The sequence below is a fragment of the Struthio camelus genome, chromosome 20 (genome assembly GCF_040807025.1).
Source record: "Struthio camelus isolate bStrCam1 chromosome 20, bStrCam1.hap1, whole genome shotgun sequence".
In the NCBI taxonomy this organism is placed as follows: domain Eukaryota; kingdom Metazoa; phylum Chordata; class Aves; order Struthioniformes; family Struthionidae; genus Struthio; species Struthio camelus.
Genome location: NC_090961.1, coordinates 13,131,842 through 13,147,745, shown reverse-complemented (window position 1 = coordinate 13,147,745; position 15,904 = coordinate 13,131,842). Strand labels below are relative to the sequence as shown.

The 15,904-nt window shown below is 43.4% G+C and overlaps 1 protein-coding gene across 20 annotated transcripts in view; it reads right to left on the bottom strand.

Annotated features, from left to right (window-relative positions):
* EXD3 (exonuclease 3'-5' domain containing 3) overlaps positions 1 to 15,904 on the bottom strand; it is a 340,424-nt gene that overhangs the window by 171,899 nt on the left and 152,621 nt on the right. For 17 of the 20 annotated variants that reach the window (XR_011135616.1, XM_068914384.1, XM_068914386.1 and 14 more), the window contains 7 exons: positions 15,430 to 15,643; positions 14,537 to 14,646; positions 13,312 to 13,522; positions 11,876 to 12,042; positions 9,321 to 9,491; positions 2,471 to 2,524; positions 646 to 777 (listed from right to left, as the gene is read on the bottom strand). Coding sequence is in view for 19 of the 20 variants with exons in the window: in XM_068914384.1 (XP_068770485.1) it covers positions 646 to 777; positions 2,471 to 2,524; positions 9,321 to 9,491; positions 11,876 to 12,042; positions 13,312 to 13,522; positions 14,537 to 14,646; positions 15,430 to 15,643 (1,059 nt within the window). In the remaining variant the exon portion in view is untranslated. Of the gene's footprint in view, positions 1 to 645; positions 778 to 2,470; positions 2,525 to 8,078; positions 8,974 to 9,320; positions 9,492 to 11,875; positions 12,043 to 13,311; positions 13,523 to 14,536; positions 14,647 to 15,429; positions 15,644 to 15,904 lie in introns of those variants that run through there. The other 3 variants (XM_068914391.1, XM_068914392.1, XM_068914390.1) reach the window with 2 other exon arrangements.

Genomic DNA, 15,904 nt, shown 5'->3' with positions numbered 1-15,904 from the left:
GATGTTGAAGTTGGTTTATATTACAGCTTTTGAAGGGATAAGTTTCAGCGTGTTACTGTTAACACGTACAACAGTGAAACTGGAAGAGATGGAGAAGATTTGAGCTAACACAATCAAGATTTCTTCTTAAAAAACAATCCACAGAAATCCAATGCCAAACACAGTTTGGATCGTCAGCTAGCATGGACATGAATTAACCAAATAGCTCCTTAAAAAATATAAGGCCCTAAAAAAATCCCCCTATTAAAATAATTAAGTGTTATCAGAATCACAAAACTGTAATTAAACTTGGTTTACAATTAAAACAGCATGTGTCCTAGACAGAGGATGCGGGAACAAAAAGAATATAACCATGAGAGTCAATGCCAAAAAACATGCCAAGTACCAAAAATCTGAAAACCAAGCTTCTAGCAAGCTGCACATGCAGTGCCTCTGCTGTTTGACTTTAGTCATCAACAGTTATGAAAGATATAAGCACACTCCAAAACCCCTCACAGCTTTGTAAGACATTGCCAAAGTCCAAGCAGAAATCTTGCTAACCAAGAGCAAGCCACTGAATGCAAAACCCAAAAAGCTGAAATGGTGTCTGTTGTGCATGGAACAGCTAGTGAACACTGGCTTTAATTCAGAAAAGGCTAGTCCTACCTGGCAGCGACTGAAGATATCCGCCAAGGTTACTTGAACATTGAAGTGCTTCAGAACCTGCAGGGCCTGTTCTTTTGCCTTTTCTGAGCAGTTCACGGAGAAACACCTTCCTTCTCCCACCTGGGACTGCAGCTTCAAAAGACAAATCATAAACCAAAAGATAACAAATGAGGCACTCCATGCATAATGATCTGTTGTCTTTTTTTTCCTAATACACTTGATTTGATTTTAACAACAAGTAACATTTGGAGTTAATACGTGTTTACAGTCTAAATTTTGATCTAACAAGCACAATAGGTAATTTAATACTTCGCCACTGTTGCAAATAGCTTTGAGACTACTGAAGCAGTATAGTGTTCAATATATCATACACGACAGCCTAAGTTCCTTTTAACTTATTATTCAATGGTACGGTGCTGACAGGGATAGCAGGAGGAAACTGAATTTAATCACAGCTTTCACATGAAACCTGGCCAGATCACACACTATTTGCAGAAGCATAATCAAGGAGATAGTATCTAATGACAGTTTTACCACTTCACCCCTTCTAGTTCATACACTTCTTTACCTGGAGTTCATAGATGGCCAACGAATTTGAAGTGGCTGATGTGGACACTCCCTCAATGTTTGTTCCACATTTAGCACAAAAGTCTGTATCTGGGACTGAGCACTGGGAAGTGTCCAGACACATCTCTATGAATGTAATAAAAACTGCAAGTAAGCTGGGATCAGCTAAATGCAAGTAAAAGAGCCTGGCAGAGCCATTCTGTCCGCATGTAAGGCATACAAAGGCAAGGGAACAAAGGGAACCAGACATTTCCCAGGACAATATTGTACACTGGGAAGCAATTATTTTCGTTTCGCAATTTCTACACAGTGCTTTGGAGTCACAGCTTTGCCAAGTAAGATTACGCTGGACTCTGAAATACTTAACAGCATCAACTGCAGATACTAGCAACCACAGTCTGGATAAGGAATCTGTAACATGGCATGGCTGCACTTGCCTCATAGTATCTCATCATGGGGATAGTTTTCTTGAACGTTCAGCTATAAACTAGGAAATTACCCACGTAACTTCAGCAAATGCTCCACCTAACCATTTGAACAGTTGGGATCTTTTATATCTATAGTCTGAAATGAAGTCCTGCACCCTGGCTCTTACATGTAATCCTGAATAATTTCACTTCTCCAGATGAATTTTTGGGCAATAGCAGAAGGCACAGAACTTTGCAGCAGGCATCATGACACTGCAGCCATTGACTTGACAGGTTCAGGATATTCCCATCAACATTCTGCTTTGCAGTATGTTTCATGAAGGGCTCTGAATGTCTGGTGATGAGGCATGGTTGGGTTTTGCTTTGTTTTTTGTGTGTCTGTAGAGCAACTCAAGCCTCCACTTGGACACATGCTTAGTGGCTTCAGCTGTCTCTCTTCTGAGCCCGAAGAAAAGTCTTTAAGTATCGAGTCAGTACGGAGCGAATCAGCAAACAAGAATCTTCGTGCTAAAATGCATGGGAAGTGAGTTGCATTTCACTTGTCAGTAAAGCTATACAGAAACACTTTGGCTTGATTTTTTTGACACGGAGGTCAATTGCTCTCCCCACCGATGAAGTATCAAGTATAAAAGAAACTTCGATCCAATCTTTGGCCGTTCAGAACGACAACAAATCTCACAAGACCCTTTTCGTAGTTCTCAGTGCAGAAAACAGACAAAAAAACCAAGCCAGCTGTTCTTTCATATTTGGCTTTTCCTCTTCTCTGCACTGCACATCCCAGACCATGCAATGACAATGCCAGAGAAATGCCAGAAGCTCTAAGCACTTACAGTCTGATATGGGAGTCCAGAGGTTAAAATGACTCTTCCTTCCTGTCGGGCAATCTGGGAAAAAACAGTAAAAATTGTTAATTAACACAGGCTGAAGTTGCCAGTGGATTCAAGCTTTCCTTCCAGTCAAAACAAAGAGAACATGAACTGGTAACATGGAGTCCTTCTCTACAGTACTGACATACACTAGGCCCATAGTGTCGGGGCCTAGTTCAACAGTATGTTTTTGACAACAATAGCAGCTTAAGGTATTGCTCTCTCACTACACCTGTGCTGCAACAACTACTTGTGCATCTGCACTGCAGATGGACCAAGAAACTGATCCACCTTGAAAAAATCCTATCAAAAAACCTTTTTAGTGTTTTTTTTTTGTTTGTTTTTGCTTTGGGGGGGGGGGGGGATGGGAGGCGGGTTCCCTTAGTCCAGGCTATTTCCATTTCCCTAATCTGGTTCAAAAAGAAGCAAGCAGTCCTGCTCGCTCAGCAATACACAGGGGAGAAAGGAAAAATACCTTAAGCAGGTAATTTCAGTAAAGAAATGTACCATTAAATGTGTCTGCAAGCTTCACAGACATTAAGAAAATGATGCTCACTCCACCCCTTAAAGATAAGGAAGGCTACAAAGAAAAGTCTCCATCAGAGTTTATCACCTCCTGACTTGCAATCCTTGCTTTTAGCGGAGGTCTTCTTCAAAGGGAAAGTCTGCAAAGCATTATCATGGGACTCATTACCCATGCTTCTGACCTTCGCAACAGAGTAAGAGACATTTTTGAACGGTTTGGGGCCAAAAGAAGATATTAAATCTGGAAGTGCAATTCTTCACAAAGATGAAAGTGTAACTGATCTTCATATGATTAAATGACATCTCTCCCTCCCACTTCTTCACCCCTCCCCCTCTAGCAGGAGAATAATTTCAGGGCCACAGTGAAGGAAGGATTCCCACGTGAACCAACACTTTTGCTCTGCTGGTGCTGACAAGCAATTGGTACTTCGAGGTAGGCATGAGGTTATTTTTCTTCTCTGGCTTGGATTCTGTTGGAAGTCCTGGTATTTTTCACTATTTCCAGATGCATGTTACGGCGGTCTCTCTTCTGGTTCAGAATTTCAGAAGCTTTCACTGGTTCACTCTTTAACCCTGGTAGGAGGATACATCTGGCAATCAGAGTCTTGCTGCACTTCCCAGACAGCTTTGACAACACCAAGCATAGCCAGGGTACATCAAGCTTTAGAAAACAAACTGAGTTTTCTTAAACTCTCTCCTGGATATCTAATCTTTCAAGATCCATTCGACCTATGGAGACATATAATGAGAGGGAGAAGGCACTGAAGGCACAAACTACCCTTTCAGTCAATTCGACAATCATTTTCTTCCTAACTTGAGCTTCCAGGAAGCCTTTTTCCTCCTTTCTTTTGAGAAGTCACTGGTCTGAGTGCCAATTCTGCATTGAGATAGCAATTGATAACAACCTCTAAAGCGCCTTTCTGTAGCCAAAATTACTGGATTTCTCTCAAAAACAACTTCCTTTCTGAGTAAAGCAAAAAATCTCAAGGAACTGGAAACCTGAAGTGGCAGCTGAGACATCTCTTGCTCAATGCAATCCTACTATGCAGTTACGATTACTGAACAGCCCTGCATGCAACTGGCCAACAAACAAACCTCATGGCACATCCGCAACAGAAGTCCAGCAAGGTATCAGCTAAACTTCACCACTGTGAGGGAAGCCAGCAAGGGAAAAAAGATTTCGGAAAGTCCTTCAGACCCATGTGTGTTTCAGGGTAAGTCTGAGGATTTCACAGCTGGAGCACTCAATTCTGACTTCCTGCATCCAGAGTTAATTCGTTCAAGCTTGATAAATCCCCTTATCTAAACGGCTCTGCAGAGACAAGCAAGGAACATCAAATAAAAAGGGGAAAAGCAGTAACTCTTCCAGCATGTTTTTCCACCTCCAGAACAATGACTAGGAGAAGCAGGCAAAGCCAGAAAAGCCATGTGGTAGCACATATCTGACTGAAACCTACGGAGGACATATGCTGGAGAAAAGAGCACAATTATTTCTCTTCCTTTGAAAGAGGTAACTGAGTGCAGCTTCCGGACCAACTGGGAGACACTGATTGGAAATGCAGATAAAAAGAAAGAAATGACTCGTGTAGCTTGCTGGGGTGGGAGTCAGGGACTTGTGCTCTGTCCCAAGCACTGTAGAGAGGTCACAGGCCTCAGTTTCACAATCTATTAAAAAGATTATATCAACTTCCTCTGGAAATGGCTTAGATCTTCTGGATAAAAAGTGCTACCTAAGAACTTGTGATTGCTATTTAGCCCTTAAGAAGCCTGTACGTTCAGCTAACTTTAATCTTGCAGAGATGAATGAACACAAGTGATTCACGGACAAGAGAGACCTGGAAGGGCAACAACTGAAGAGGGAAGAAAAGAGAGAGAACCTATGCTTTAAAGCAAGCTCCAGCAGCACGACTCCTCACAACCTAAAGAATACTGATTTGAGTCCAAAGACAGTTTCAAGAAACAGCAACACAGGGCTGTAGCCTCGTAATTTAAGGGAAAGAGAAACTGTGCTTTACGTAGCTGCCAAGGCCTTGCTTGATGTGCGCCAGGCAACATTACATGTCCTTGAAGAAGCAAACTGCAGCACGCGTTTTGCAAGGTAGTTGTCTAGGAAAGGTGCAACCCCCTTGTAAGGCAGAGGTTAAAGAGTGGTCCTGAGCGAGGGCCAGCAAGGGCCCACTTAAGCAAAAAGAAAATGGACAGAGAGCATCTGCTCCGGGCCGTGCACTGGCAAAGTACCCAGGTAGGATCTACTAGGAAAGCAGATCATAAGCCTCAGTCCAACCTTGAAACTCCCTACCTATTGTTTCAGGTTCTGTTAAAGTACCATGCCCTAGCCAGTAATAACTGGCAGCTTTAATCAACTACAGATGCACTTAGTTCAGTCTCGTTGTGTATTTGCTGTACTGGTGGTATTTTAAAACTAGACATCTCTTCAGCATTCGTGAAAATCATAAATTGCACAAAGTCATGGCATGATTTGGTAACACGACCTTAAGTACCAAAACAAAACCACTGTAACTAATATTGTTTCTTAATGTAGACCTATTTGTACCAAGATCTCCAAAGAAAAATATCCCTTTCTGCTGACTAAACATAAAAAGCTAAGTCTTAAAGATAGATTTTCAGTTCTCTGTCTGTCCCCTCTACATTTACTTTGCAGACTGGCGGGGAGGTAAAGAGACTGGCAAACTTGAAGAATGTGTTTTACATCAAAACCACGGAAAAAGACATTCAAAGCAGAGATGAGATAGCAGATCAGATTCTCCCATCACGTGAAGCTCTGCTCACTATAGTATCAGAAGTCCCCTCAGCTCCTGAGATCCATCTAAACCTGGTTCTCCTCTCCGACTTGCTGGTTGACCTGGAGTTTTGGGGGAGTAGATGTAACCTTACAAGGGAACCTTCTACCCCATGAGAGCTACAGGAAGCCAGTTCTACCAGCCTTCTGGATGCTATCACACTTCAAAAGATGCTAAGTTTGCCTTAGCATGAAGATTATTCTTATAGATGATGAGGGTATTGAAGTTGAAGAGCACACACCATTTAAAAAGAAATTTTAAAAACAACACAATTCAACTGAAGGGGCTATGAGACTCCATCAAGCCTTCTCTTAGAAACTAGTTATGTAAGAAACCAAGAAAAATTTCTTATGAGCTCCTGCACTACTCAAGTGCAACACTAACATCTATTGTAGTCATCTCACTGTGGTGGGTGATCCTTTGAGATTAGTATGACAGAAACATCCAATTTCTTCACCTCATTCTGCAAAATTGCAGAGAGAAGAGGCACACTCATTGAAATTTTCCTACTTCCTTTTCATGGCCCAGTTACCCACCTAGAACATATGCAAGACAGGTTTAAGATTCTCTGCAAAGAGCAATTTGCAGAAGACAAGTTGGTAGATGTGACCGGAAACACGACAGGCAAATAACATGATTAAAGTAAAGAAAAAAAATATTTAAATAGATATAACATTTGTTCCTTATAGGAATATCTGCAAATGTAAAGGGTGGCTTCCCCCAACAGGGCCAAGTTTAATGGCAGCTACAAACATAGAAGGATGTTGCATGAGAGAGTCTCCGTCTCCACATTCTTCACTGAGAGGATAACAGAAGCCCGGGGGGAATGAGTGCATGCAGAAATAACCAAATTTGGGATGGAGTCAGAAGCCCCTGGTGAAGAACAGCTGGACACACGTAGCCCTTCTCAAGAGAGGATGCCCTATTTTGCCAAACAGAAGGGAGCCAGACTTTGGGAGGGAGGCTTCAAGCTGGGCCATTAGCAAAAGCACTCCTGAAGGGCCTTCTACCCAGTGTGCAGGATTGAGGTAGCAGCGCCAGACAAGGCAACACATTTCAGGGAAAGCACATGGCAAAAAACCCCCTTGCCTCTCAGTTCACAGGCTGCTCTAATTCAGGTAAAGGAGCTTGTCCAGAACATCTGGGGCAAGCATTTAGCCTCCCTGCTTAGCCAAACAACTCTGTGCACTGCACTACAGCAGCTACAACATAAATGTAATACATGCTACAAATACTACTGCCACCCAAAAGACTTGGAAAATGGCATGGTGCCTACACTGGGACATAAAGCTGCTCTTCCCAGAAAGGTTCGTGCTCATGAAGAAAAGTCTAAAATGCTTGTGTAAGAACAGGCTGTGAGCTCCTTTCATCATGAGAACAGATTTAACCAGAGAAAGAAAGCTTTGGTAAAAAGTTGTAATGTTTCCCCATTTTTAAAAATTTTCTCTCTCTGCTCTTATGATAGAGGAGTTTTAATTTGTTGCTTTTCCAATCAAGAGCTAATTTAAATGGCACCAGTAAACATTCCGAGCATGAGCTGGTGTTTTTTTCACAGCAGCTAAAGGTGGGCAAACAAGTGGAACACACTGGCTCATGGTGTCAGGGCATGTTGACTAAGTCCTTCTCTCACAGGACAGCGCATCTGAAGTTGCTGAGCTGGCATGATAAATTTGCCATGACACATGTCATCCAAGACAAGATATGTGGCCAATGCCGGCAGCACAACATGAAGCAGTACATAGGACAGATTTCAAGTTTAGCCTGGGAATGGGATTTCTCAAATCAATGCATGAGCATTACTCTTATTACTGCCACACACATTAGTTGAAGAAAACACAGGAAAAAGAAAATCCATGGCTGTGCAAGCACAACTTACACGGCTCTCAGGCTTTTAAGTCATATCTCAGACAGTACAAGGTGAATGACATGATCCATCTGCCTTCCAGTACCTGAAGTCACTTTAACAACTGCCAATAATGAGAACAACAAGGAACAAATGCCAGGCTATTCAGCAGTTCTTGGCACAGAGAGACATGTCATATCACTGATAAATCATTTTAGCGAAATTACAGTAATGAAGAACAAACACTAACTCTGCACACACATATATGTTCCCAGTGAGGTGACGTTAGTTTGAGATTGTTTTGGGACAACACCAGAACTGCCTATCTTGTGTTTGGTGACCAGGATTCATACCTTTCTCCTGGCCTCTGCAAAAGCATTTACTGGTTTTCCGGTGTACAGTGGTTAACATCCAACTTTTATTAAATCAGGATTGTCAGATATAAAGCAGGGTGGGAGGAGTCCATTTTTATCTTTAATTATCCAAGCACAGATCAAAGGCTCTCCAATACAGTAACAATCCAAGGGTTTTTGATAGTGAAAGGATGTTTGTCCAGTCACCATAGAGAAAGCAATGTAAAACATCCTGTTCATAGCACGATAAGGTATCAGGATGAGAAGAGGAGACAGGGCTCTGGGGGGAGGCAGTGAGAGCTAGTTTGTTTAAATGACTTGTGCAAGTTTGGCAGAGATGAGATATTAATTACTTTTGCAGAAGTTAGAGCCTGCCCAGGATTCAGGCCAAGCAGACATCTGAAGAGGAAACATCCTGTGCACCAGGCTGGGTGATCAGTGCACACTTGATAGCAACACACTGTGTGGGCTGGATATCTCCATTCTGGCGTAGCAAAAATACGTCTGAAATGAAGAAGCATGTGTCTCTCTCCTCCGAGATGCAGAAAGTCAAAGTGGTTATTGGAGTCCAGATCAGTGTCAGTTGTCCCCACATATGTTAGAGACTTCTCCTTTCCCAAACCTTTCACTGCAATTTGTGGCTGATCACCTTTGAGTCATCTCACAAGGTGGTAGCCAGCTAGGTAATTTATTATGGCAATTTTCCCTTCCAGGCTGCACAGCTGTCTTTTGATTATGCTTCAGCGGGACTGACGCAAGTACAAGACAGGCAAATAACTTCTCTGTAAGCCCAAACTGGAGTCCATTAGAAACCAAAGTGAGTTTTGGTTCCTTTTTCTGGCTTTGTTATTTTGTTTTAAGTGCACCAACACCCCACTCAGGACACTGGAGACTGCAGGTCACACCTATGGCATTTGTATTCTTCATTGACTTAAAACATCCCAGCTGATGATGACAGAAACAGAGAAACACAAATAAGATTTGAGATCACAGCACTCTGCGCAAAGTGTGGTTTGCTCACCTTCTTTCTCCTGGAAATGGAATGCCAAAACCATACACTAATGTAGGGACTAGGAAATACCACCTGGCACATCACACAGTTTCTAGGACTGAACCTGAGAACTGGATATCAGCAAGGGCACAGGAGGAAGCATGTGCTGAGTACGTCCCACCAATCTGCTGTCAGTGTTGCCTTCGCTGTGAGTAACTAATCAGTGCAGTTACTCGTGAAGCAGCAGGCCTTCTCCAAGGAGGGCAGATGGGATTTACAAACATGCGCACACACGACTAACCTCAGCAGCTTTCCTATGGTCATCTTCATTCTCCAGAATCCGGACATCCACACCAAGGCAGCGGAGATAGCGCCCAAGGCCTTGCAACATGTTATCACACACCACACTGAACTCCTTTGGGGAGATGGGATCAGGGGAACACGAAGCCTCCTCATCAAACCCTTTGCATTGCTACAGAAAAACAACAGATCTGTAAGCACCAGAACAGAAGGTTGATTTCCAATACACTTGTGTTTTGCCTCCCTGCATTCACCCACCATGACAAATCCAACTGCCCTCCGCCACCTGCATTATAATTTTCACCATGCTCTGCAATACCTTTGGCTTCCCCTTCATGTCCCCTAGACCCGTCCACATGAACTACCAGTACTACTTGGGCAGGAGGCAGCACATGATGGGGCTAATTCTGAGTTATTCATTCACTTGCTGGCCAATTGACATTGATCAACTGGCCACACAAAACAAGATTTACGGCCTTTCCCTGGGGAAACGCTAACTTGGCCTTCTCTGCTCTACCCAAACATCAATTTTCATGAAGTCACAGAAATTCATCTCCAAGACTGCTATTCCCTTGTCAAATAAATTACTGCTAGGAAAGGGGATCTGTCAGACAGAAAGAGAAACAGGTAGACAAAGCAATCACGTCAACCTTGTTATCTTTGGAAGTTTAAAAATAGATAGTGCCTGAATTCTGTTTGTTTTATTTCAAATGTCTGCTACTGGGGAAGTTCCTGCAGTTGGATACTTTGTCTTTGGGAGACTCCCAGAAGTACAAGAGCTAAATTCACGGAGAAGGGAAGTTATTAAAGAACTTCTAGTGTTCAGCTTTGCCTCTAGGAACTTGAATCAGCTGGAAAGACTGAGGGACACTGTCACCTTCTATGCAGGAGTTAACTCAGGCCTGGAAATACTGAGGAGCAAAATGTAGATACACCTCGGCTGACTGCAGGAACTTGCTCAGATCTATGAGCATCATAGATGCATGTTTGCATGATGCTGCATCTCCCAAAGGCTGGTATATACTCAAAGCTCTGCAGCATAACATGGACTGACTGAACCATCACTGGCTCCTGGAAGGACCTTGGCAGATACAGATATGCCCTGAGACAGAGCGCATGACAATGGATGAAGCTGACCCTTCAGCGCCAAACTAGTCAGAAGACACTAACCCCATGGTGTTGCTTCTGCTCAAAGAGATGTAAAAGAGCAGCAGTCGGCTCTTAACTGGCGATTATTCAATGGCCAGCAATATCATATCTAGCTTTTTTTTCATGTCTTATGGTAGTAGAGCTCAGAGGGCTTACAAAGGAGGACAGCGTCATTAGCCCCACTTCACAGAGTGAACCAGGAAACACAGGGAAAGAGAGCTTGGAGTCGTGCATGAAGTCGAATCAGGCAGAGAACTCTGCTTTTCTGTGTCCCAGTCCAGGTTTTACTAACTACCTCTCGGCTAATGAATTTGACTGTACAGTATACAAAGATGACCTATGAGTTCACAAGGTAATTCAAGCCTGAAGTACTTACTTTTCCCATCTCTGTAGCAGCCAGTCAAATGTGTTGTGACATACAACATTTCCATGCACATGGTGCGCTTGGGAAACTACTGAGCAGCTGTGTGTTTCACTAAGACTAACAGAATATCACACATTTACACTGACTTGATAGGAGGATTCTGAAAAGGTAGGTATCATCAATAGCATCTCACTCCAACCATGGAAGGTACTACTGACATCAGGAGCTAAAAACACATTTGGGACTACTTTGAAGGATAAACAGCCATAGTAAGCCTTGTCCATTAATCAACAAAATCAGTTTTCCACTAATAATTTCATAGGTCCATAAACAACCAGATGGTTGCATTTTGAAAGTAAAACACGTACCTACTTTATTACTAAGAGAGAGGGACCAGTCACATTGCAAGATCTATAAGCAGAGTCACATAACCCCAAGCTACCACCAGCTGGGTTTTAAGGCTCTGCCACAATACATGTTGCAGGGCAATGCCAGTCATGGAGTACCTGGTGGTAGGCAGGGAGACAGAGACAAACCATCAGGAAAAGGGCTCTTTTTACTTTTGCAGACTTTTACTCCCACTGCAATAAAGGGGGCATTCCCAACCTGAAACTAGTGTGTGGAAGCTCAGTTTAAAGCAAAAGTAGAGAAGTCAGAGTTTTGAAACCTAATTAATGCAACACCTAGGCCACAGAGTTCAAACACACAACAATGAGGAAACGTGGAAGTGGTGCCCCTGCCAGTAAGGTTAACTGGATTCTGCCACATAGATGTGTGTGACAAATGAACCTAATATCATATTATTATTATTTACGACAAATGAACCTAATATTGCAGGGAAAGCTGAACTGAGGCACCCAAAGGGGAAAGCTTTATCTTACCAGTAAAAGGGAGGAGTGAGGAAGATGTTTGCTGCAATAGTCCTGAGAATGGACTACAAACAGGCATATCAGGCACAGCTAATAGTACAACTGAGAGACAAGGTAACATGTGGTTTGAAGGGCTCTCAAGCAACACGCAGCTCTTTGAAGATGTTTACAAACCTGTCCAGAAGATGATGATACTTCTTGTTTATTCAGCTGCTTCTTTGCCCTGGGTTTTATGCTTGGTTTTCCCATCAGACTCTCAGTCAGGTTTGAACTTAGACCAAAGCTTGCTGGATCCTTGCACAGCTTCTCATAGACCTCCAATAAGCAGTACGCATCCGAAGCTAAAAGAACAGAACATGAGCATCAGGTGGTTTCATCCAAAAGTAAAACAAAGACTTTTTTGATGCAAGGAAGAGCCTTCACCCTTGTAAATGCTACTGAAAGCAAACATCCTGTGAAGATGCAACTTACTCTGTACTCTTTTACTTATTCAGTATCATAATCTAACAGGCCTTGGCACAATCACTTGACCAATTCAGAGCAATACACAATACCGTTTTGCCTTCAGGTAATTAAGGCAGAGAATCAAATTCAGCCTCGCATAAAGGGGCTGCCATTCACATTGAGATTTTTTCCTTGCCGGGTAGAAACACATGAACACAAAGAGTCAAGGCAGAGGAGCTGAAAAAGTGACAGGCCCTCTGCTGAGATGCCGTCTCTGAGCCCTAATGTAATGCAAATTAAAGTGGGCCTGTTTAAACCGCCACGTAGGGTAGCTTTAGCCAATCCATTTTACTCTCCATTGTTACAGAGCAGCAGCTTGCACGCACGGTTTATTACCGCATCGCAGTTATGGGAAGGTAACTTCCCTATTAGATGTGGTATCTTAAAAAGTAATAACTGAGTTGTTTGCAATCGCTTGCCCACACACACTGACATGTGGCCTCTGTTCCTTGCAACGGGAACTTTCTAAGTCTCCAAGCCAGTTTTACAAGTCCTGGTGATTAACTTCTGTGGGAACTGTGTCAACTTCAAGGATAGCTGAATTTAACAAAGGGTTGGTTCGCTTCAGTAGACTGTCCTTTGATGCCTCAGGAAAATATTTAGACCCAGACTTCTGACTCTGGGGTAATCAACACTAAACTCCACTGTTCTTTCCACAGTGCTGAGACCGTACTACAGTCTCTGACACCACGTCTACCCTCTTTTAACCCTCCTCTAACAAGCACTTCGCTATGGCAAATGAACACAATACTTGTTTCCGAGAAAGGCCGTGTGGCGAAATGAGGCAGAAGGAAGTGGACTTTCTTCCTTTTCAGTTATAGAGAGGAATTTCCACCGAGATGATGTTTCATCAGATAGAATCAGCCAAGCACAGGAATTCTTTCATAAGGGAAATAATGAATCACTGGACAGTTTAAACTTCAACCATTAACGTCCCGTCCGCAAAAGGACAAATGAAACATGTGCTGGCTTCTCTGAACAGGAACTAATCTGCAAAGCCATTTTCTCTGTTTGCTATTTAACGATTTTTCCGGTGACAGACAGCAGATAAACAGGGTCTGTAACGGACTCTCTGGAGCACCTTGCCACGGAGTTAGTGACCACACCTGCATAGAGGATCTGTTCCTCCCGGAGAGGCCGTTTCTCCCAGTTAGACAGCTGCTCCGTTTTATCTAGAGGTTTCCCCAGTACATGTTGCACCAACAGGCTCAGCCCTCTTTCCGGCTGCCTGAATGCTCTGTCCTCACAGCTCGGCTCTGGGGACAGTACATTGACCTTCCGGCCACTCTTCTTCCAGTCAATGGAGCTCTTCTGCAGCTAATGAAAGGAGAAAGACGCAAAACACATGGTTATAAAACAACTTCTGCAACACCTTCTATTTCAGTAAGTGGAGCCATGCAGCAACCCTATCATCTTTCTCTCTTGCATGGCACGTTGTATTCCGTTGTCTCAGACAAGGGCTGCGATGGCATTAGATATATACACAGAGTCTGGTTATTTGTTCAACAAACACCCTTGCTGGAAGGAAATCTGTTTCATAACCAGGGAAGGAGAACAACTGTGTTGTCTGACAGCATTGCATCAGAGCAATGGGGCTGTGACTGTGACTTCTCGGATTTGCAGGGCGCTCAGTCACACCGCAGGCTGTCAGAGACAACCTCAAAAAAATAACAGCAGCAACAGTTCAGCATCTTTTCCCTCACGATTCCAGAGAGAATAGGGGCTCCTGCAACACAGGAGGCAATGGCTTTCCTGAAGTTTCTACACCTCAGATAAAATCAAGACCGTGGATACTGGTAAGTACTTCAGACTCCACAGCACTTCCCAGGTTAAGCTATCAGTCCCGAAAGTCTGGGTTCATCCCAACCCACAGCCTTAAACACACTCTGCAAATTTTACCTGTTGAAATGTTTCTCCTTATCATTTCTGCAGACAGCTAAGAATTATTGTGTTCTAACCCAGAGACGGCTACAGAAATTCCTGTACTGCATCCACCTACAGCTCTCCTGAAACACTGCGAGTTCTCTACAAATCTAGCTGAACAGAGCCCTGTCTCCATTTCAATCACTTCTTCATAGCTTTTATATAGGCTATGAAAAAGTTATTAGAATATCAAGCTCTGACTTTTTAGCTGACAAAAACAAAATGCTTCTGTTTTTCCTTAAAGAATCACACTATCCTTGAAACCAGTGGAAGAGGTCTACTAACTAACTCCTTTAGCCATTTCCCTGCCAATATAGGATACAAAAAGACAAGTGTTTTGAAACAATGACAGTTATCTACCAAAGGCAAGAGAAATTATTTTCAATATCTTCAAAAGTCCATCCTTACTTGTTTGTCTACTGTGAGTAGGTCCACTACACCTTGAGATTGCTTATCCATGTCTTTCAAAGCAGAGCATGTGGCTGCAAGGCTGTTAAGGTCTCCAGACATCCCATAACCTGGAGAAACAACCCCCAAATCAAACAGCTAGAAAAGCTCAAATCATGGCTAATTCACTGCAGCTTCCTCTAGTTTGGAGGTAAAATGCTCACAACATATGTACAAACTTTGGTGGAAAGATTGTTCAAGGTAGAGAAAAAGGCAGCCACCCATCTCTCCCATTTCTAAGACAAACTCTTGCAGATCAAGATTGAGAGAGTAAAGGTGGATGAAAAAGGCTTGCTGCATATTCTTGCATAGCTTCTAAAGTTGCACTTCTCAACTGAGTTAAAATCTGCTGGACCAGTGAAAGGCTAACAGAGCAGCTCCATGAGAAGTTTTCAGCTTCCAGCAACTTGCACCGGATAATTATGAATATATCCTTGAAGTCAAGGTTTAACACCCCCCTTAAAAACCTCTGGACAGAATCTAAACCCAGGCATGCTAAACTGTAGACCTCTGTCCAGCACAGTGGCTTCAGGACAGGGCAAACAAATTTAGAAAGCTCTGGACGGCAAACTGGCATAGTCCGCTCAAGGTTGGGTGCAAGCCAGGGCTTGGTATAGAGCTACCCCAAGGCAATCCCAAGTCTGAGGAGGTTGGGCTAACTCAGAAACCTTGGATCTGGCCTGAAATGGGGACATTTCCATCATTCCATCGTTCACCCTACTTCCTGGTCTAGCAATCTTTGAATACCCAGGGCTACAAAAGCTGACAACTCCAACAAGGCCTAGGAATTTCAGACAGTAAAAGAGGCTGACCTACTGTAAATACATAAGCAAGGGAGAGGAGAAGCAAGTTACCGAGTTTAGTGATGGCTGGATCCAAATAGAGCCTCTGGATGAAATGGGAAAGCTTCTCCTTCTCATCCTCCCTCTCAGCTTGCTCAAGAAGCTGCGGCAAGTCCAGAAGGAACACCTCCTCACCCACAGCGATTTGAAGGAGGGAGACGCGTGGCTTCCCAACAACGCCGAACGAAGGCCTCCATTCCATGTCAATGCCCACCACCTGTCCAGGCTGCAACACAGACAACAGGCCTTCTTTGTTTACAGATTGTCTGCACTTGGTTGGTCTGGACCAGCTCTTGAGAAATCGATCCTGTCCTGGGGGGGCACTACTCCTAAACATTAATGCTTCCTTTCGAATAACTGCATCTCTTTACTGATGTGTGAGCTACTACATAGTAAAAGGGACTTTCACAGCACAGCATAGCAGAGTTACCCCCTGTGGGGACTTTTCCTGGTGTGGCAATTCCCAATCTGTTCCCCAGTCAGACAA